This window comes from Protopterus annectens, chromosome 10.part0, assembly GCF_019279795.1.
Source record: "Protopterus annectens isolate FY-2018-M chromosome 10.part0, PAN1.0, whole genome shotgun sequence".
NCBI classification, from domain to species: domain Eukaryota; kingdom Metazoa; phylum Chordata; order Ceratodontiformes; family Protopteridae; genus Protopterus; species Protopterus annectens.
The window spans coordinates 1,215,641,733-1,215,664,856 of record NC_056744.1 but is presented as its reverse complement, the minus strand read 5'-3'; the positions used below and the strand labels follow the sequence as shown (position 1 = coordinate 1,215,664,856).

The 23,124-nt window shown below is 39.2% G+C and overlaps 1 protein-coding gene across 1 annotated transcript in view; it reads right to left on the bottom strand.

Annotated features, from left to right (window-relative positions):
* RGS5 (regulator of G protein signaling 5) overlaps positions 1-18,783 on the bottom strand; it is a 1,393,040-nt gene extending 1,374,257 nt beyond the window's left edge. The window contains exon 1 of the mRNA XM_044085956.1: positions 18,672-18,783. Coding sequence (XP_043941891.1) covers positions 18,672-18,715 — 44 coding nt within the window. The 5' untranslated portion in view covers positions 18,716-18,783. The remainder of the gene's footprint in view (positions 1-18,671) is intronic.
* Positions 18,784-23,124: the final 4,341 nt, after the last annotated feature.

Below are 23,124 nucleotides of genomic sequence, written 5' to 3'. Positions count from 1 at the left end.
AGAGTTCAAGACAAAGACTTCAATATATCTTAAACAATATATCTTAAACAATGAAATCTATATATGACAGCAGAACATCTTTAAGGCAAGAAATTGCACTTGGACATGGAGTCATAATTTGAAGGAGGAAGGCCAGCTTGGGAGTGTGCTAGATTTTTAACTTAAGAGGGCTAGGACCACGTGGTACAGTCTTGTGAAATGGAGGTAGATTCAGCAAGCAAAGGATAATTAAAGGCACTAAGAGGCAGACAGAATTATGCAGCAGTTGAGTCTGGATTAAATTATTATTGCTGGGGTCAAATAAACCTACTAAATGGAGAAAGCAGTCCCTGTCTGCTGTCTGCCTGTAGTGGTTAATGAAGGGTGCTCCTTTATGGTGCACCAGAAGTCATGGTTCTCTATCTGGAAGCAAACTAAATGACTGTGTACATTATAAAGCAGTGGAAATTTACTGGTTAACTACACACATTCTTCTCTCTTTACCAGTTTAAATAACACAGTTATTTGCTGTTTTAATTATACGCATTTTCTCTCTCTCTGTCTCTCTGTCCCTCTCTCTCTCTCTCTCAAGCTGTGTTTCATTTTTTGTTACTTTATTATGCCATCTGCAGCATGGTTAGCATATGGTCAGTCCTCTGCAAAGATTAATTAAACAAGGGCTCAGAATTTCTGTAGAGGCTTTGTTACTTTCAGTAACACATGCACATAGCTTAATTAAAGCAGATCTTACAACCAAGAATGCCTGCATATATTAAGAATCTTTTGATCTGGAAATAGTATATTAGCTAGACAAGCTGGAGAGAGATGTCAACAAAATTCAGAAATACTCTGATATTTCACAAGACAAGTGATTATTTAACTAGCAGAGAAACTGGTTGGAAGAGCTGTCACAGTCTAGTTTTAGAAAGATAGATTTTCAAATAAGATTAACATTTTTGAGTGGCCAGAACTATCCAGCCAGTCTTTTAATTTTTCTTTGCTGTTCTAAAATGAGTACATCACAAAATACATTTCCCTTACTGCACCCAACTTTAAATATGTCATTAAGGAGTCTCTTTCAATCACTCCTTTAACTAGGTAGGCATAGTTGGCCTGGCAGTGGAATTTAAACTGTCATATCTTTAGCCACTTGGCTAACCTAATTAGATCCTCCAGGATAGCCCACTACCGTCATCACCACCTGTCCATAAAAGCTGATCCTGTCTTTGTTTCATTTTACAGTGACCTTATATTACTGCACACGCATCCTAATGCATCAGCTATAACTAAGAATTAGACTGCTAATTGTTTCTCACTGATGATTACAGACCTTCACCAGTGAAGTGCATTGCACAGCACTGATTGCCCGACTGCCATCCTGTTTTTTCTGTACACATTTGGCTTTTTACCCATTCAACCAGTTTACAACCCACTGTATCCCTATACCTTGTCTGTTAGCATTTTGTGTGAAATATGATAAATGGTGTTCCTGAACTTCAGGTTAAGTACAGCTACCAGACAGCCTCTGTTAGGACCCAATGGTAATAAATAAAGTCTTTCGGCTTTTCCAGGTTAGGGGTCGCCACAGTGGAACTCGGGTCCGCTCATGATTGGCAGTGGATTTTTACGGTGCCGAGTTGCCAGCCCAGCACCCAACCTTCAAAGAAGGCAATCCCATTCACGCTCGCACCTACCTGCATGTCTTTAGCATCACTTGACCACGGGGAGGACAGGCAGACTCCACACAGAAGGCGGTCCAGCCGAGAATCGAATGGGAGAACCTCTTGCTGGGAGGCGACAACACTAACCGCTGCACCACCGCGGCCTGCTAGGACCAATGGTAAAACTGGATGCAATTTCCCTTTCATAAATATGTAATTGATTTTACTACTCTGGAGTGATGCTGTATGGAGTAATTACAATAGTTCAGGTGAAACTGGCAGCTATGTATAGACACTGAGTGATTGAAATCTGATATATATTTACTATTAAAATGCAAGCTGCAGCAATTAATTACTTCCAAGTCTCCCATGGGAAATGTGTCTTCTTTGGTTAAAAGTACATACATGTTGTGATGGCTGCCAGCCTAGCCAGATAGAATTGTGCAGATAATTCTATCATTTGTAAATATGAATGTTGAACTACAGACATATGCTGTGAAATGTAAAAATCCAAGGAGTCTGGAGCTCAACCACCACAGTACTTTATTGCACAAGCACCACCAACTGGAAATACAAACACAATGAAACACCGGTTCTCCACAGCTGACCTAGGTTTCGTCAAAAGACTTCTTCAGAGTGTGTTGAACCAGTATTTAACCACAATCAACAATTACTCACCAATTACAGATAATTAACAATTCAATTTAAATTATAACAATTAATCCATTAAAAATACTTTGTAAAAAATACTTAGTTAAAAACACATATCTATCACAAAAACTACCCCACCTAAAATAACAACTGATCAATCAAATCAAATGGAACATAATAGTGATGATTTTTTATCAAAAGGGAATTTCTTGTTTGTTATGACCTACAATGCTGATGCTGAATATGTTAGAATGATCATAGAAAAGAATTGGGAATCTTTTTGTAGGTTAAAAGAATTTCAAGATTTTGCTGTTCGTCAAATTAAATTTGTTTTTCGTAAAGATATAACACTGAAGAAGATGTTTGAAACATGTACATTAAATAATGGTACTAATAAGACTAAAGGTAATTTTAAATGTGGAAGGTGTTTGACGTGTAGGCATATTATGCCGACTGGCAAGAAATTAGCTATTAATAATATACCTATTAATATTATGGGACACTTTGATTGTTATTCTGTAAATGTGGTATATATTGCAGTATGTCAGTCATGCACCGCTTTTTATGTTGGAAAGACATGTAGGTGTTTTAGAGAAAGAATAAAGGAACACATATTGGATATCCAACATAAAAAACCTTCAAATGCCTTGGCAAGGCATATTATAACATATAATGATCATCATTTTAAGTTTTGTATTATACAACAATTAGACAAGGATCCACAAGGTAGAGTTACTGATTTTCATTTAGACGTTTGTGAAATCAAATGGCAATTTAAACTAAATGCACACTCACATCCAGGGTTGAATGAGTTTGTGTCAATAAAGCCATTTTTGAGATTAAGGCATATCCTGGGATAAACACATCAACAAACACAAACATAAACACAATACAAAATCAACTAATATAACACACAGTATACAATTAAATTAAATAGAATTTTCAACATACGTATACTATAAACATAATAGTTATTACATATATTTTACATTTTATACAATATTTTATAAGTGAATTTAATATTAATATAATACATTATGTTCACAGTTATTTAAAACAAGTGCTATCTGTTTATATACATACAACAATGATCAGTTGTTATTTTAGGTGGGGTAGTTTTTGTGATAGATATGTGTTTTTAACTAAGTATTTTTTACAAAGTATTTTTAATGGATTAATTGTTATAATTTAAATTGAATTGTTAATTATCTGTAATTGGTGAGTAATTGTTGATTGTGGTTAAATACTGGTTCAACACACTCTGAAGAAGTCTTTTGACGAAACCTAGGTCAGCTGTGGAGAACCGGTGTTTCATTGTGTTTGTATTTCCAGTTGGTGGTGCTTGTGCAATAAAGTACTGTGGTGGTTGAGCTCCAGACTCCTTGGATTTTTACATTGGTCGTGTCTGGGTTGGTTCCTGGTTGGTGTTTATATGCTGTGAAATGTTGAACTTGAAACAATGTAGCAACATTGCCCTCTGCTGTAAAGAAAGCTAAGTCAAGCATTTCTTGTCTGTCCTTTGAAGTTGAAATTATTTCATACCTGTCCTTTTGAAGTTAGAATTTGGAGTCGATGAGTCGAGTGAAGTATCCTGCCTATTGTTTTAACTTAAGGAATAATTGCTAGAGTTTACATATGGAATGTATTTTATGGCTGTAGTTTCCTGCAGGTGCAAGATAACAATTATGTAGTATCTGGTAGCCTAGGAACACCAGGAAAGTGTGAAATGATGTAATAGGAATCCGGACTGAAAATAGCAATTTAAACAGAATCAGAAGGCATTAAACATTTTTGTCGTGACTGTCCAACTCACAGCACTGCCTGGAGTCATATGTAAGTTATCTTAGACTTGTGGTTTTTTTTAGAAATAGCTAGAAACTAGAAAGATTAGACCAATTGTTTTTCTGTGATGTCAGAACTGTACTACTGAGTTATTTTAAGTATTTCTGTGTGATCTCTGAATTCTTGACTAGGACTGTGTAGTAGAAAGTATTGTCTTGTGGTTTTAATTATTTATTATTAAATATTTTAAAACCTTTCAACTGTGGCTGTTTTGTGTAGAGGTAATTTAAGCTCCAGAGTACATTGCATATTTATAGAGTTTACTGTCCAAGTCTCTCTAAATAAGCCTTGACTGTTTAGTCACAACTACCAACTGGATAATAATATTGCACAGTAATAATTGGACAACCTTTTAAGCGCCTTTGAGTAGCTGATAAATATTAGTGGGTGGTGGCAAGTGGAACTACCGTATAGTCTGGGAGAAAGGGGCACAGCTGGAGAAAGTGTGCCAGCCTTCCCCAGGAGTGTCTGTGTGGTTGTATAAACTCTTGTCAAAGTGCATGAGTGTGTGTGTCAGCTACTTGGGCAGGGACATGAAGCACTGGTTGGACAGAGAGGGTGTTAGAGGTTTTAGCTTGTCTACTAAGCTGAGATTCTGACCCTAAAGCTGTGCTTGTGGGGAGTCTTATTGAGGACCTGGAGAGTAAGGGAGCGACCCGTCCCAGACTGACTGTGATCTCTGTGTGCTCTTAAGGGAAATTGCACTTTACTGTGTGTATTTGTTATCCTTTCCTCATATATGAGACCCTCTCTGGTGTTAGTGATGAGGATTGAGGCTCCTTGATTGCTGGGCCAGGGCACGGGTGTCACACATGTAATTTATCAATATTCATAATGATTAAGAAAACTAACCAGTCGTTGCTTACTAGAAACAGTCATACCTTTCAGCTGTACAGATTTTCACAGAATGTCCAAAATTTTGCCTTATATTTTTGGTCCATTTTTTATAAAATTGTCGTTTTCTGCCAAATTAGTGACAAATCATTAAAGAGTGAAGTTAGAAAATAATTGCAGGCATTTGAGTTTCAGACTTCATACCCTTCAGAAAATTCATGCAAATGTAAAACCTTTTATTCTATCAACTTTCTAAGTTTGTAAGAGCAATATTTAAAAATTGTCCCTATCTTTGGGCCTTTGTCCCATTTTTATTTATGGCTTTGTCCAGATTTTTTGCTCCAAGAGGTTGAGATGTATGAAAGCAGTACCCCATTGGTATTGTGTTCTGCAGACCTTTTTCAAAATACAATTCATTCTTTTGGCTTGTATTTCCAGTCAGTCACTGTTATGACCACTTATAAACAAGTCTTAACAACGCAGTTGCCTTCTCTTATCTATGGATTTGTGCCCTCCTTATTCACAGAAGAGTGCAGCCATGGTAACAGCAGACAGGATTCACGTCTGACTATTCACTAATGTCTTATGAGACTCTAAAGCACACCTGAATTCTGCAAAGCTTTGGTGAACTTCCCTTGAAGTCTATGTTTATGCCAACGGTCACCTTTGTTTACATCTGCGCATGCTTGTAGCATGGGAGTTTAATTACTTTCTCTGCTTGTTACATAAGAATAACAACAGCTTCCGTGCTGAAGCTGAAAAAAACAAAGATTCTTGACATTGACAAAGGTCTGCTTCTAAAGCTGTACCAATGCATCTAAAGCAATAAAATAATTATTTCAGAGTCGTCTTTATGTTACACTGCTAAATCATGCATTTGTTTTTTCTTGAAAATAGTGTATATAATTGCCCTTCCTTTACTGTATATAATATTTTTTTCAATGTATCTTCCTTTACATATTCAAACTATATTTCTGTTACTTTATTGTTAGATCTTTTTATTATTTTCAAATAAAATACCAATAAAAGTTTTAAAGAAGATTTAGTCACAAACAACCACCAGAATTATTTAAGAAAATAATCTTTGAAACTATGTGCATAACTCACCCTTTAAACATTTTGATTTTGCAAACAACTGATGTCAGTGCAACTGTTTATGTGAATTTTAATATGGGTTAGCCAGGAAATTGCAGCCATACACATGGGGTGTCTGATTTATAGCATCAAGGTCAAGAAGGCATTTTTTTTTTCTTTCCAGTCTTTTTAAACTATTTTTCCATTTTCAGTGCATCATCTTTCCAACAGACCTTTCTGCTTGCACATCTGTCACAGAAACATACCCATCCCATGAATTCTCTGTTCATCAGCATTTGAATCAAGTGCTTTCTCAGGAAAGTTGTTTCACCTCTCTGTGTGTTATATATGGATGAAAATACTTATTTAATTGTCCCCCACCTGGTCATCATCCTCATGATTTCCTACTGTCTGCCTTGCTTAAACCTTTTAAACAATGGCATTGCGTCAGACTGCAAAACTTCACATGGAACTGACACCTGTTCAGGTGAGAACACTATCAGTTGATGATGTTATACATTTATTGTAAGAATAAGGTTCCAGCATTGCCCTTGGGAATGTGCCTATATCTACAGAAGTGTAGTGTTAATGACCTGTTAGTATTAGTTAACTTCCAACTGCCTGCCATTTCAAGCAAAATTCAAACAATGTCTGGCACAGTCAGTGCTGTCTTCTGGGGCACCCAGTATATGGATATCACATGCAGACAAGGAGGAGAGGGAGACAGAGAGACACATGTTCCAGCAGACACACGCACACACACACACACACACACACACACACACACACACACACACACACACACACACACACGCACACGCACACACACACACACACACACACACACACACACACACACACACACACACACACACACACACACACACACACACACACACACACACACACACACACACACACACCAGGCGCACGCACACACACACACACACACACACACACACACACACACACACACACACGTTAAATTACAGTCCACAACAAAATCAGTAAGGCATTTCTCTAACTCTTCTTTCCATTATTAAAATAAAATGCATTTCATATCTAACTACAGTTCAACTGCATAAAGAAAGTTGGCAGAGTCATGATTCACTTACTAATCTGCCCTCTGCCCATCTTACAGACCCTTAAAAAATTACAAAGTGCTGTTTTTATTCCTCACCATTTACAGCAGTCATATGCTTAGCATGTGAACTATGCATACGTAGCCACACCCATCCCTGCCTTAATGCCCCCTAACCTGTTTATTATAGGAAAAGATTCAGAGCATCATAGTGTTAAATGCTATGGGGCAAATGCAAGGGTGATCACCACTAAATGTATAAGGACAGATGGAAATGCACTGTGGCTGATCTTATAATTCAAAAGTTTAATGAGAATATATTCCACTGAACCAGACTGTTTCACCCAGCATCAAATACACAGATATTTCAGCATCAGTGCCATCTTATGGTGATAACAAAGGCAACCAGTTTATTTTATTAACAATAAAAAGTAATTATCATGGAAAAGATCTATTTTTCTTTTAAGTAGAGGGCAAGAGGTTTAGTGCATGTAAGCAAGTACCCAGTGACAACCAATCACAAAATGCTTCACTGATGTTTCACATTTTTGTCAGCATAAGAAAAGAAACAGACAGCATAGTAATTATTTAAAACTGCCACTCTTCAATGGTAATACATTGATTCATGGAGGAAAACCAATTAGACAGGAACTCATTTAAATCATTTGTCTACTAATTTGCATCATTTCCTTCACTGGTTTTACAGCAGTGAGAATCTTGTAGATGGACATCTTTACACGGCACACTCCAGATGCGTTTTGATTTATTAACAGCAATCATCCTCAAAGGCAGTGACCCATTAAACCAATAACTTTCCTGCCCTTGCTTTATAAGGGCTGATAGTATGCATTGGCATTAATTGTATACATATAAGAGGGACTGATGAATACATTTTCCATACTTTGTTACTAAGACATCATACATTAATTCAGTTTGGAATTACCTGCAGCTGTAAAGCAGCTGCATAAATGGACATGTTTCATATGTAGTAGAGTTTGCAAAATATTTTTATTTGCATCTAACCATTAGCTCTTCATCAAAATTTAAAACTACACAATTGTTTTGCTTAAAGCTCTATTTTTTCCTATGTCTTTGTACTTTTTTAAAAAATATATTTCTATCCTATGATAAAAATCTGGACTGAAAATTTAAAGACAGTATGTGCACTGCACTGCACTGCATTTTAGATGTTCTTTATTCTCGTTTCATATTACAACAAAGGTTAAGTGAGAAAATATTAATAATGTTGCAGTTGTATTTTATTGTAATGCCGCATGAATTCACTGATAAAACATACAATAACAATATCAGGCCAAACAACAACATGACCTGAGATCCACAGTCTGCATGACCCTCAGTGAAAAATGTCAACAATTAAATGAAAAACATTTATAATGTGGTCAGCAATTCCCCTCCATGCATATAAATCTTTATTAAAGGGACTGTGGTCTTTGTATCTGTTTAGTATGCATTATAAACTTCAAGGTCAATGCAAATGAGATATAAATGTCAACTCTAGCTTGTAGCAATGGCTACTAAAAAATGAATTGGACAAGTGCATCAAGTCATTTCTTTCAAGCTCAAAGCTTCTTTTAATGGCTTATGATTGGTTGTGCACTGTACATACAGCCTCTAGCATGGCTATTATGAGCATTTGTCAGTATCCCAAACCAAAAACTGCACACACGTATGGCAGCTGTGCATGGCCAATATTGTAAAACTCAAAAAGAAAAAAATGGCCAGCACAAATAACTGTGTGCAGATCATTTTCTTTTTGAGTTTCACATTTGTCAATATCCTCATGGATATACCAGTGATTGCCAAGTAGACACCACTGCCTCTAGCAGGCATGTCTGTTCCAGGTCCCTATATTTCAGCTCACCCTGCATACATTACAGGATGTCCTACAGTCATCATAGTGATTGCAATTTCCCACACAGGTCATGTAGCACACATTTCTGGGATGTCATGGGTAATTGCTGCCTTTATCTGGATCATTGATCTGAACATCCACTCATCAATAACAAGAGTGACGCCCAGATCAGAGAATGTCCTAGAGTCATGGTGCTGATGTCCATCTCGTCTCTATGGATGGTGAGTGTACCTTGGAAGCAGTGGGGCTCACTTTTGCTATCTGTTGTGGTGGCCACTATGTAACTTGGGTGGGGCAAATGTGGACTAAATGTCTAGAGTTAACAAATGATGCTAAAGGTCCATCCTGCCTCCACTATTATCTCATCTGTAGGGGATGAGGTGTATGTCCCCAAGTGTTGTCTATGCTGACAGAGACACTGTGTTTTCTGACTATGTTATGTGTGTAGGATTTTCATCGTTAGCCACAGGTGACCTGCTGACATCAGGTAAGTGCCTATCTTTTGTGCTGCACCTTCCTTTGAGGAACAATTAAAAGCATAAAAATAACATATCTGTGTCAGTGGTAGAACATGCATGTTACTCCCACCAATATGTGGCACACATTGTTAGATACAGACTATTAGCATAGCATATCATATATGGGCACATACATACCTTGTAGTGCAGGTTGTAGCATTTTCAGTCCTAGTGCAGCTAGAGAACATGTAATCTTACATGTTCTACTCTCTAACCCATTCATACAAGTGGGTGACAGTAGAGCAGTAATGAAATATGCTAGTACATGGCAGTACCAATTTGGTGTATCATCTGCAGATATGCAGCCAGTTGTCACAGCCTGGTTCCCTTTTCTAAGCCATTAACAGCTACGAGAGTTCTTTCACCTACCATGGACAGGGTTACCAGAAATTCATAGGTTCATAGGTAGGTACTAGGCTATCTGCCCTAGGGCCTATACACGCCCAACCAAAAAGGTACCCTGGCTTTTGCTACCCAAGAAAATTATTTTCCTGTGCCACTGTCGAGCAGAGCCACAGAAGTGATCCCCGGGGTGAATTTCCTATTTCCAATCCAATCATCAAGATTTTTCTTGAAGAGTGCTAATGAGGAGCTTTGTTTGACATAGATAGGTAGTCTGTTCCAGAGTATGGGAAGTCTCAGGGACAGGAATCTATCCCTCCAGCATGTTCTGTTTATTGTGGTGACAAGGTTTAGGTCCCTAGAGCATGTAGCTCGGAGGGATTGGGATTTCTTTAAGTGGAGCATGTCCAACAGCTCTGGGTTTGACATAGCTTTATATGTTAGGCAGAGATCACCTCGGAGTAGGCGATATGCTACGGAGTAAAGCTGGAGTTTTTTGCTGCGGTCAGTGTAGGGAATTTGTTTGAGGCCAGTAATCCTCTTTGTGAGGTACTTCTGTGGCCTTTCCAGCTACTGCAGATGTCTTGTGAGTTACATTCCAAAAGGGGTGTTGTACTCTATAATAGGTCTAATGAGTGACGAGTAGAGGGGAACAATGACCTCTTTTTCCTGGATGAGAACCCTTTTATGATGAGGTGTGCCAGGTAGAAGGACTTCCTGACTACTGTAGCGATGTGACTATCAAAGGAGAGACTACTGTCCACCTGGGTCCCAAGGTCTCTTATCACGCATCCAGTGTTAAGTAGATTGCTGCCTATGTGGTAGTTCATGGGTATACAGTTTTTACCAAAGGGGATGAAATTGCACTTTTTGGCATTGAGCTTGAGGCTATGGCTTTGACACCAGGCATCTGTCTCAGTGAGGCCCTTCTGTAGGATGTCCACATCATTTGAGGACTCGACTATGGCTCCTAGTTTGCAGTCATCTGTGAACTTCATCAGCCAGAGGCCTTCTGTGTTAGCCTGTACTTCAGAGAAGTAGATACCAAACAGGAGAGGTCCCAGGACGGAACCCTGTGGCACTCTACTTGTCACTGCCTTGAGGTCAGATTTGGAGTCTGCAACTTTTACAGTGTGGGTCCTGTCAGTGAGCCAGTTGGCAACCCATCTTGTGACGTTGGGATTTATACCTAGTTTAGTGAGTTTAGCTATAATTCCAGAATGGGGGATGGTGTTGAAAGCCTTAGCGAGGTCAAGATAGGCTGTGTGAACCACCTTACCATCTTCTTCTTATTCTTCTTCTTTTGGCTGCTCCTGATAGGGGTCACCACAGTGGATCATCTGTTTCCATTTCTTCCTGTCCCCTGCATTTTGCTCTATCATACCAACCACCTACATGTCCTCTCGCACCACATCCATAAACCTTATCTTAGGCCTTCCTCTTTTCCTGTTACCTGGCAGCTTCATCCTTAGCATCTTTTTCCAAATATACTCTGCATCCCTTCTCAACACATCCAAACCAATGTAATCGTGCCTCTCTGGCTTTGTCTCCAAACCTTCCAACCTGGGCTGACCCTCTAATATACTTATTCCTAATCATGTCCACCCTCGTCATGCCCAGTGCAAATCTTGACATCTTTAACTCTGCCACGTTCAGCTCTGACTCATGCCTTTTTGTCAATGCCACTGTCTCCAACCCATATAACATAGCTGGTCTCACCACCCTCTTGTAAACCTTCCCTTTCACTCTTACTGGTACTCGTCTGTCACAAATCACTCCTGACACTCTTCTCCACTCACTCCATCCTGCCTGTATTCTCTTCTTCACCTCTCTTCCACACTTACCATTACTCTGAACTGTTGATCCCAAGTATTTAAACTCATCCACCTTCGCCACCTCTACTCCCTGCATCCTCACCATTCCTCTATCCTGCCTCTCATTCACAGACATATATTCTGTCTTAGTCCTGCTGACCTTCATTCCTCTTTTCTCTAGAGCATATCTCCACCTCTCCAGGGTCTCCTCCACCTGATCCCTACTCTCACTACAGATCACAATGTCATCTGCAAACATCATAGTCCATGGGGACTCCTGTCTGATCTCGTCTGTCAACCTGTCCATCACCATTGCAAATAAGAAAGGGCTCAGAGCTGATCCTTGATGTAACTCCGCCTCCACCTTAAACGCATCTGTCACTCCCACTGCAGACCTCACCGCTGTCACACTACCCTCATACATATCCTGTACCACTCTTACATACTTCTCTGACACTCCTGACTTCCTCATACAATACCACAACTCCTCTCTAGGCACCCTGTCATATGCTTTCTCTAATCCACAAAGACACAATGCAACTTCTTCTGACCTTCTCTGTACTTCTCCATCAACACTCTTAGAGCAAACATCCCATCTGTAGTGCTCTTTCCTGACATGAAACAATACTGCTGATCACTAATCATCACCTCCCTTCTTAACCTAGCTTCCAATACTCTTTCCCATAACTTCATGCTGTGACTGATCAGTTTAATCCCTCTGTAGTTACTACAGCTCTGCACATCACCCTTATTCTTAAAAATCGGTACCAAAACACGTTTTCTCCATTCTTCAGGCATCCTCTCACTTTCCAAGATTTCATTAAACAATCTAGTTAAAAACCTCCCCTGCCATTTCACCTAAACACCTCCATGTTCCACAGGTATGTCATCTGGACCAACAGCCTTTCCGTTCTTCATCCTCTTCATGGCTATCCTTACTTCCTCCTTGCTAATCCACTGCACTTCATGATTCACTATCTGCACATCATCCAACCTCCTCTCCCTCTCATTCTCTTCATTCTTCAACCCCTCAAAGTACTCTTTCCATCTGCACAACACACTCTCCTCGCTTGTGAGTACATTTCCCTCATTATCCTTTATCACCCTTACCTGCTGCACATCTTTACTAGCTCGGTCCCTCTGTCTAACCAATCAGTACAAGTCCTTTTCTCCCTCCTTAGTGTCCAACCTTTCATACAACTCTCCATACACCTTATCCTTAGCCTTCACCACCTCTCTCTTTGCCTTGCACCTCAACTCCTTATACTCCTGTCTACTTTCTTCATCTCTCTGACAATCCCACTTCTTCGCCAACCTCTTTCTCTGTATACTCTCCTGTACTTCCTCATTCCACCATCAGGTCTCCTTGTCCTCCTTCCTCTTTCCAGATGTCACACCAAGCACCTTTCTAGCCATCTCCCTTACTAGCTCTGCTGTAGTTACCCAGCTATTCAGTAACTCTTCACTGCCACCCAGTGCCTGTCTTAACTCTTCCCTGAACCCCAGCTCACAATTACCATTTTTCAATTTCCACCATTTGGTCCTTGGTGCTGCTCTCACACTCCTCCTCCTCTTCTTGATCACCAATGTCATCTTACAAACCACCATCCTATGCTGCCTAACTACACTTTCCTCTGCCACTACTTTGCAGTCTCCAATCTCCTCCAGACTGTCCCTTCTACATAAGATATAATCCACTGGTAGTTTAATTTTTATTTTCTTGTTTGTCTACCAAGGTACTAGATAAAGAGAAAGACCTCCACGCTGGAGAAAGAAGTATTGCTGCAGGCCCTACATGAGCATGGCATGCATATCCTTCAGAATGGTAAGGCAGGCAAGTCTCACACACACAGACACACAGACACACACACACACACACACAGACACACACACACACACACACACAGACACACACACACACACACACACACACACACACACACACACACACACACACACACACACACACACACACACACACACACACACACACACACATAAACAATGCATTATCTGCCACAGACAGTGCTAACATACTCATTCTTGTATGAGTCTGGACTGAGAGCACAGTGAGGGCACAGTGAGCTCATCAATGGATGCTCCAAAGCTTGTATCACTGCCTGTCTTTGTTGGTTACACTTTCTATTCTGCAACCTTACTGCCTGATGATGCATGTCATGTGGTGTCCAATATGTGCAGCTGTGTACAAGGGAGCTACAAATTTTTTCCTTGTCCTAAACTGTACAGTAAACGTGGCCTCTTCAGGCACCAGTTTGTTGCCAGAAGACAACAATCTTTACCCATTTACTGAACAGGGATATAAAGAACACCTGCTGGGGGAATACAGTGACTCCAAGTATCGATCTAATACCACCAGCTTGCCTGGGTGGTGGGTAATACCATGGTTATCACCTGCTCCAGTGAGCAGTGCTGGCACAAGTGCAGTGATATGTAGAGCTGCCACCTTTATCTGGTCCACCAGTGGGAGACAGTGATTAGAGAGAGGGAGCCAGGTATTAAAAGCATTGTGAGCAAAGACTGGTGCCATACATCTTGACTATCATTTCTTGCCACTGCTTTCTGCTTTCAGGGAAGTGTTGCACTGTGTACTGTTTACTATCTGGTTTAGACCTTACAGTAGGAGAAGAGATACCGTTGACTCATGAGACCTGTCTAAGGAGGTGTGACAGTATATCCAAAGTGGCATGGTTGCCAGTCCAACCTGCTCCACCAGTGACAGGCAGAGGTTAGGGAGAGGGAATTAACTTTCTAATGTAAACACTGTGTACATAGTTTGACACTGTACATTTTATCTGTCATGCATTAAATAATGAGGCCTGCCTTTGGAGAGATAGGCTCTCTAGGTGTCAGTTATATCTAGTATGTAGATTTCTTTAAGACTGAAACAAAGTTATAATCTGCCATGGTTTAGTGGTAAATCACTTTGTGTATGGAGTGCAGGGTCCTAGGTTTGAGCCTTGGAAAGCAGCTTATTTAGTATTAGGGAGGGTGGCCTAATGGTTAAGGTGTTTGCCTTACAAACACAAGGTACAGGGTTTGAGTCTCACAAGGGATAATTGACTAGGCTTAAAATGGATCGCAAGGGCAGTTAGCCTAGTACTACTCTATGAACCTATGTGTACTAATTTGTGGCATTCCTTTCTGCTTCATTTTGCTACCCCTATATACAAGGTCAGCTGTGGTGCAGAATGTGATGACATGTTGGTCATCTGGGTGGACGCTAATCACTGTGCTTGCTACTGGGACACCAACAGTTGCCAAGTCTGCCTCGCAGTTATGGGACAAATGTTATGCTGTGGAAGATGGCATAAGGGGACTCACTGGTGGCCTTCATGGCTGCCTGTCAGGATAGGCTAAGAGAATTCTCCTCTGACAATGGTCCAGAGGAGTCCCCTTGGTTCACTTAGTGACAGATAGGGGCTATTCATAGTTGAGCTGGGTTAACAGCTTTACACCCACACTGGTGCCATGGAGCATTGCCCACATGCCAGCAGAGAAGATGCCTGTTCATGATGTCAGCCATGGTGGTTACTGACATCTGTGTCGGCTTCCCTCCAGGCTAGTCAGGTAGGCCGTGCATACCTCATCCTAACTACCAACATGATGTTCCTTTTCCTGTTCTTTATGTGTCATTCTCCATGTTCTGTTTGTAGTACAATCCTCTCTATTGCCAGTAGAAATCTGGAATGTGGGATGTGCTTTTTGGACTAAGTGCCAGTTTAGAGTAATTTGCATTTGTAGACACTTATATCATGCGCATAAATACACACACACACACACACACACACACACACACACACACACACACACACACTCTTAAATAAATTTATACATAACTGTATAAATGGCTGTGTCAATATGGTTTCCTTTCTGCCAGCTTTTTTATTAATGTAACACATTAAAGTAGATATAACAACAAAAATTATGACTGATGTATATGTTCTGAAAGTATGTAATTGTACAAATTTGTTTGGCTACTTTACAAAAGCTGAATTGTAACTGCCTTGAGAGAGCATCCTTGGGCAAGCTGTTCATTCTCTGGGTGCAGCCATCTGGACTCTTGTGTAGTTCTTGGTGTCAGCTGAAGTCTGAGATGCAGTGCTGATCACATGCACACTCACTCTGCATGGAGTCTAAATCCATAGACAAAGCCATGTGTTAAGTCAGTTGTCACTGACTAATGCAGTGAAAATGTATCAGTCATTTCCATCAGGACTAAGACTGACCTTAGTACAGTTAAATATTGTATAAGCCAGGAGCGGGTTTGAAATACAGCCTACATGTCATGAGTTAGCCATCCCCCAAAGTTCTAGTAGCCTGAAGGAGATATGCCTCAAACATTTAAGAGCACCCTGAGGGTACAGGGCAGTCTCAATTAATAAACACATTAATGTCTGTTACCATGAAACAGTGTTTTAATAAAAAAAGTGTTGTATTCCCTTATCCTATGCTAAATACAGAGCATTTGATTTATCAGTACCTTAATGGGGCATCCAGATGGATCAATCATATTCTGCTAAATGATATTCTCGTTTGATGTTCCAGCTATATGCAATACGGGACAGACACAGGCTGCCAGTGTTAGCTGTTATGGTTACAGATATTGATGTGTACTGAATATCAATATAGTTTTAGTTTTTTGTCTAGGATAATGAGCTACAAATGGATTTCATCCTGCAGAAGTGGTGTCTGATTTCTATATTACCCATTTAAATAAACTGTAGTACAGAATAATTCACTTACCATATAAAAACTCTCCGTCTCTCAGAATAAGCAGTTCTGAGCTGGGAGAGGCAGTCAGTTTATTTTTATTCTGTGGCAGAGCTCTGATCTCTATGAACCTTTTTCAGACTCAGCCCAGGAGGAGTGTGTGATGACTTGCTCAGAGTCACACAGGTAGCCAGTGGAGGCTGAGGGAATCAAACCTTTCACCACTGGATCACAGGAAACAGCTCATTAACAACTGCCTAATCCAATAAGTGAACTGCCAGACATTTAGAAAGGACTAAATAAATAAATGTCTTTTGAGTGAAAACTATTCCCTAAATTCTTAAATAACTACTAAACATGTGTGAGCATGTATGAACATACACATCAGGCAAAACGGGGGAAAGTTAGGCAGAAAATATGACCAGGAAGCTATAGACCTTTTACATTTGTAAGCACTGTAGTTATGTTTGCTAACAGAATATTTGAATGCAGTTTCATTTTTTTCTTCAACCAGGGTTTGTCTGCATGATTTGATTTTCACTCATTTTAGGAATCATGTTAGAAAATGACAACTCTTTTAATCAGTGTTAGAACTTGCTGAAATTATGGCAAATGTGCATATAATATTAGGTGCTGTTTCTTCTGAAGTACAAGTACTCAAAAATCCGGCAATTTTAAGCAATGTGTTTCAAAATTATAGCTTTTTTTTTTACTTCATATACACCAAGTATCGCATTTTCTCCAAGTAAAGGTGACCTCACAGGTGATTACAATAAGTAGCAAGGAGTGTATGGGATACATGCTTAAATACTTCTGTAGGGCAACTGACTTGAAATTCTGATCACTATTTGTGCATTTATGGCTAGGTGTTTTTGATTTAATGGAAGAACAAGATATGCTAAATTACCCACTAAATATAAATTATATAGCATCCAGCTGTAAACAACATTATGTGCAAGATTTAAAAATCAGTAGCAAATGAGTCTGCCATGTACATCAGTCATAAAACAAGAATCATATTCTGTATATATCAGTGTTGATATTTAGCAGAAAATCATGTGGAAAAAATATTTATTGCGTTAACAAATAATGCATTTAAAATGCTTTTTCAAAAATAAATCTATAATATTAAAAAGATCACTGGGTTTGCTTGGTTTCATTATTAGATTACTAAAAATGCAACTTCGTGTTTCATTCTTCAGTTTTATTAGACTTCTGATGTAAAAGAAAAATATATGAATATGTGAATGTCCACAAATGAATGATATATTGTAGACATGAAAGGTGCATTTTTGAGTAAAGTGTGAGCTAAATTCTGTAAAATATACAGAGTATAGTTCAATTTGCATGTTTCTCTATGTAAACATGTTATATATTTAGAGTTGCCTCTTCTTCCAGCATTTTCTACCATAATTCTCTACTGGTCCTTATATAATAATACACCGATGTCCTATATAGTAAGTTCTCATTTTCTGTAGTTAGTACTACATAACAGTACACAGTGACAAATTAACATCTCTAAGGTTTTTATTTATTTATTGTTTTGATAGCTTCACTTCGTTTTTCTATAAATATAGAAACTCAATCACACAGTGTTCAACATATGTATCCCAAACATTAAATAGCTAAGTGAGCAGATAAACAGACCTAAGTGGATTTTGCTAAACCATCAGTAAAATACTTTTTACAGAATGCTTTATAGCATATGGTTGGACTCTGAAGTCATCCCCTGAGTAAGCAGTAGAATTTCCACAGTTACATGTCAGATAATGCAGTTTACAGTTAACAATGCTACAAATCATCAGAACATCATTTACTATTTGGGAAATATTTAGTTTAACAACTTCCTAAATTAGAAACCAAATTGTAGCACAGCTTGTTTCCAAGGCAATCAAAGAAACACATGGATGTTGAGACCTACATAAGGTCACTAACTCTGCAGATGGCATCTGCAGCTTTCAATGCCAGGTATGTAGTGTCTGTGTTAATGGCTTTGTGCTCTGAGCATTGTAAGCTCTGGACAGCTACTATCTAAAACAGCAGAATTCATGCTGTGCATTTTTTTTAATTCATTCAGCCCAGCTCTTTGAAAATCATCTTAAAACTGACAAGATTATTATTGTTATAAGACAACTGCACTTAAATCTAGAGGTGAACAAAAATAGCATTTGGAAAAGGATAGCTACAGCCTGTAGGTGCAGTACAGTATGCACATCTCTTTTAATTCATCACAGCAGAGACATAGATGAAGAAAAGCAAATCTTTTCCTACCGTTCAAGGCATGTCTGTGGTAAAGCTGCTAATCCTTTGCACATTTTCTCAGAAGTGTTCTCTTGCTCTCACAGACAGGTACTGTATTTGAAGTTCAGACTGTTAGACTTGAGTTTTTTCTCTGACTCTGAATTTATATAAAGACGTCCTTATTGAACCAATGCCAGCCTCTCAGCCAATCAGAGTTTCTAGCATAATTGCAGTCAAGAGAAGTGCAATATACACTGAGGCACAGACAGCAACAGACCATTTGAATCATTTTTGATTACTGTATTACATGAAGAAAGTAAATTGTATATGTTTGGCAATGACAGAGTAACAGAATACATTTTACTGGGCTTTAAAAAATGTTGTCTGTGCATTTTAATTAATACCATATGATTCATTACAAATACAAATCCATGGAACCACAGAAAATGTTTGCTTAAGAGTAAGGTTGACTCTATAAGTACAAAAAGGACTGCCTATTTCTAACAGTGCAACAGAGCATCAGTTTTGATATACTGAACAATTTGTCATTGTATGTTAAAATAATTTGGGAGCCCAGTGAAATCGACAATATATTTAGCATTTACTGAATTACCCTACACATTGCAGAATGTAAACATTAGGTAAAGAATGTTCAGCCAGCAATACAAATGCCATGACATGGAGTGATCAATCAACAGGAAATTATAGTTCTATAAAAATCAGATCATTCCAGTGACATTATAAAACCCTATTGGCTAAGTGCTGTGGTTAAACAGTATTTGCTTTCAGGTTGTTTTAAAATACTTCAGGCTACGTCTGGAGCATTTCTACCTGAGCCTCCATTGAAAATAGGCTCTGTCCTAGTCGGACTTTCCCGGTTAACAAATGTTAAATAAATGCTTATATGTCTCCTGATGCCATTCTGCCAATGGGAGTATGTGTGCATTATATAATCTTACAGCCTACGCAAGCTTCCTCCTCAGATATGATGCAGGTGTATGTTAAAACACAATAACTGTGTGCCATGTGCACTACTGTATGCTAAATAATTTCTTAAACAGGAATCAGCTCACCAGGAGTGTGCACCTCAACAAAATTGTGTATTCCTAAACATTTGAAACCAGGATTATCTTTTAGCACAGAAAAGTACATATGCAGGTTTCAGAACTACAGCGCTGTTATTGCACAACAGTTGCACTTATACAACTCCAGCCAGTGCTGCAGGGAGACAGGCTGAAGTCAGCGGTAGCTTTACTAAAGATATATGCTGTGAATGCATCAGCTGTAGTATAATTTTACCCAATATTCTCCCCTACCTAAGATTTCAAATAAATAAATAAATAAAAGTCAGACTGTACACACTGTGCTTAGTCAACCTTATTGCTGGCTAATGTCTTATTAACTTGTGCTGCTGCAAGGAAAGGAATATGTAACTCATATGTCTTGGCAGGGTTATTCAGAAATTGTTCATTATTAAGTGCTCTGTACATTTTCAGCACATTATGGTAGGACTAAAGCATGATTTATTTTTTGGTGAAAGGGGTTATGAGGTAAAAAATGGGTAATACATGGGGCCAATAATGAGAAGCCTGTGGTATATATACAATTTAGCTGCTAAATTACTAAAGTAATACTTCTCGTAGAATAATGCATTGAAGGCTGATATTCACACATACATAAAATACTTTGAGAAAAATCTGGGGCAGAATATTGCCCATCAGAGATATCTTTATCTGAACCATAATAGCTGTCTGAGATGTGTTTTTCTGACTGATTTCCCTCACTCCTTGTGCTTGCAGTCAGTGAATGCACAAGTGAATAGGGCATTGAAAAGATAGGGTTTCATTATCAAAGTTAATTGCCAAAACATTTTCTGAGGTAGGGTTGGCTTTGCACGTTTCTCTCTGCCACCCATTTTGATTAATAGAGAAAGCTGTTAGCATGATGGCATCTGTATCCCTTGACCTGTGACCAGAATTCATTTAACAACAAGTGTGTCACAGGGCTGGCTGGGATGGGAGGAAACGCGCAGTCTAGAACTGCTCACCTTCTGTGGGGGAGGGGTTGTTAGGAATTTTTTTCTGCGTTAACATCTCTTTAGAATGTTTGGTAGATCGTCAAACATGTTAGAAGATGAGGGGCTTACATTGTCTGGTGGCTGACTATACGACACTTGTACTGCTGTAACAGGCTGCAGTGTTTGCATATTGTGAAATATTCATTGTGGGCAGGACTGCTGAACACTCAGTAGTCTGGTTCTGGCAAACGTGCTCACTCACTCACTTCTCAGCCCTAAATGGAATGATCCGGTTCAATAAGTTCCAGGCTGGGGAATAAAAAATCAAAACAGCCTGCAGTGGTGCCAGAGAGGAATAAAGTCCTGATTTCTACCCAAGAGACTTCGGTTTGAATCAGGCTCTTGAAAGCACAGTCAAAGAGGATGTGTGTCCCTGTCCTGGGGTAGATGGCAGGATCTGCCTACAGCCAGAGACTCACCTTGGTATTGAATGAGTCTTCCTGCTTGCAAGGCAGGCTAGTCAGGGAGCAAGGGGACAATTAAAGAGTTAACATGATAACATGTGTCAGGTGGGAATGGAAGATGTATCTTATCTTGATCAAAGAGTGAGAGATGGTAAAATTCATTCTGAGACTTACAAGTCTGAGGCTATTCTGGTGTGACCTACCTTATTACCTAGAATGCAAATGGTCTGTCAAAATAAGGAGTTAGATAGTATACTAAAGGGATATCTGTACCCCAACTCACTCTTCAGTTCTTTGGGGCACTACCTGTGGCATGCTAACACAGAGCAGCTATGGAATTCCTTCCTACAAAAATCTCCAAGCCATACAAATAGTGCTCACTCCTCAGCTCTAATCTCTCATTAATGGGGGAGTGGCTCTCTTAGAGGTCAAAAGACCACAAGGTCATTCTCCTTCTGAAGAAGGAGAGCTCACCTGCAGGGTTATAATGGACTTTGTCCTACCACTTGGACTGCAAGAATGAATGCAAGAAGGGGAACCTGGCACTTTTGAGGGTAAATATAATGAGGAGACTTTTCCCCTTGAAAGGGTGGGCCTATGTGCAGTCAGGCAGGATTTAGTCAGGGACCACCTCCTTTAAATAAAGGACAATGAGAGGAATAAATAGGTTCATGGAGATGTGAGCAGATATCAGACACAAATGGAATGGGAGACCAAATATGATTCCATTAAAATAAAAAAGTCAGAAACCCTTTACCAAATTAACACATTCAGAGCCACTAAAAGGATTAATAAAGTCAGAAGACTCAGCAAGGTTAAATATACTAATGGCAAAGTGCAGTATGAGGGAGTTAGAAGCACACTTCAGGCTTAACAAAGTGAGTCAGTCTGCAACGTTTCAAATGGTTCAGAAGGTCCATAACCTGATTAACAGCATCATCAGCCCCTGCAGGATTCATACAATTTTAAAGCACCATAATGCATCTTCTTCTGTCACACAATGGGATGAAAGGAATTAAAAGACTCCTTCCAAAATAACTAGAAATAAGGGCCACTACAGAAGTGATAGACTCAGAAGGCAATACCAAAATCAATGGAGTTTATAGACATACACTAAATGCAGATGGCATTTAGAAAGGTAACCACAATCAGGTGGCTCCATCAGGATTGTGAGAGTTAAGGGTCCCGTAAAATAATTAGTAGATGAGTAATCCTCAGGAGGATTAAAGGAGATGTTTCACAATATAATTAAGATAGTTAGGAGTCCATAGAATGATTCCTGTAGTAAATTAGTTGCTACCACTATATGTGGGTTAAAGAAATCTTGCACCTTTAACAGAGTTAAGGGGCTCCCAGCAGAATTACAGCAGTCACAGGGCTGAGTACATAATAGGAGGAGTCAGTGAGTGACAGAAGAGATAACAGAATCAAGGAAGTTACAACAGGTTTACTGAACCACATTTATTAATTGTCAATCTACAAAGCAAGCTGGACTGTGAGGACACAACTGACCCACCTAACCTATTCACAATAGAGAATGTCATGCAGCATTATATTGTTTCGATAACAAATCTGATATTTTCAGTGGCCCTCAATTAAATATGGAACCCCCAGTGGTACCAGGTACTCTGGTGCTTAAGCCTGGCTTTATGCAAAGATATCTCACCTTCTCTCATTCAATTCACCAAAATCATGAGCTCACAATATGTCTGAAATCCCATAAACACATGCAGTGCAATTTAACTTGCCCACCAATGTCTGTAAACTGCACATATGTTGATCATGTAATAGCCCACATCCAAGGTCTGCCGCTAGTGCCTGACTTTCAAAGGGAATCTTGCACTTCTGCCCTTCTTTTTGATCCTTGTTATTTATTTATTTATTATTTATTTAACATTTGTTTGCCAGGATAGTCCGACTGGATAACAAGTGTCCGTTTTCAGTGGAGACCTGGGAAGAAAAACTCCATAAGTTTACAGAGAGAAGAAAAAATTACAAGAGA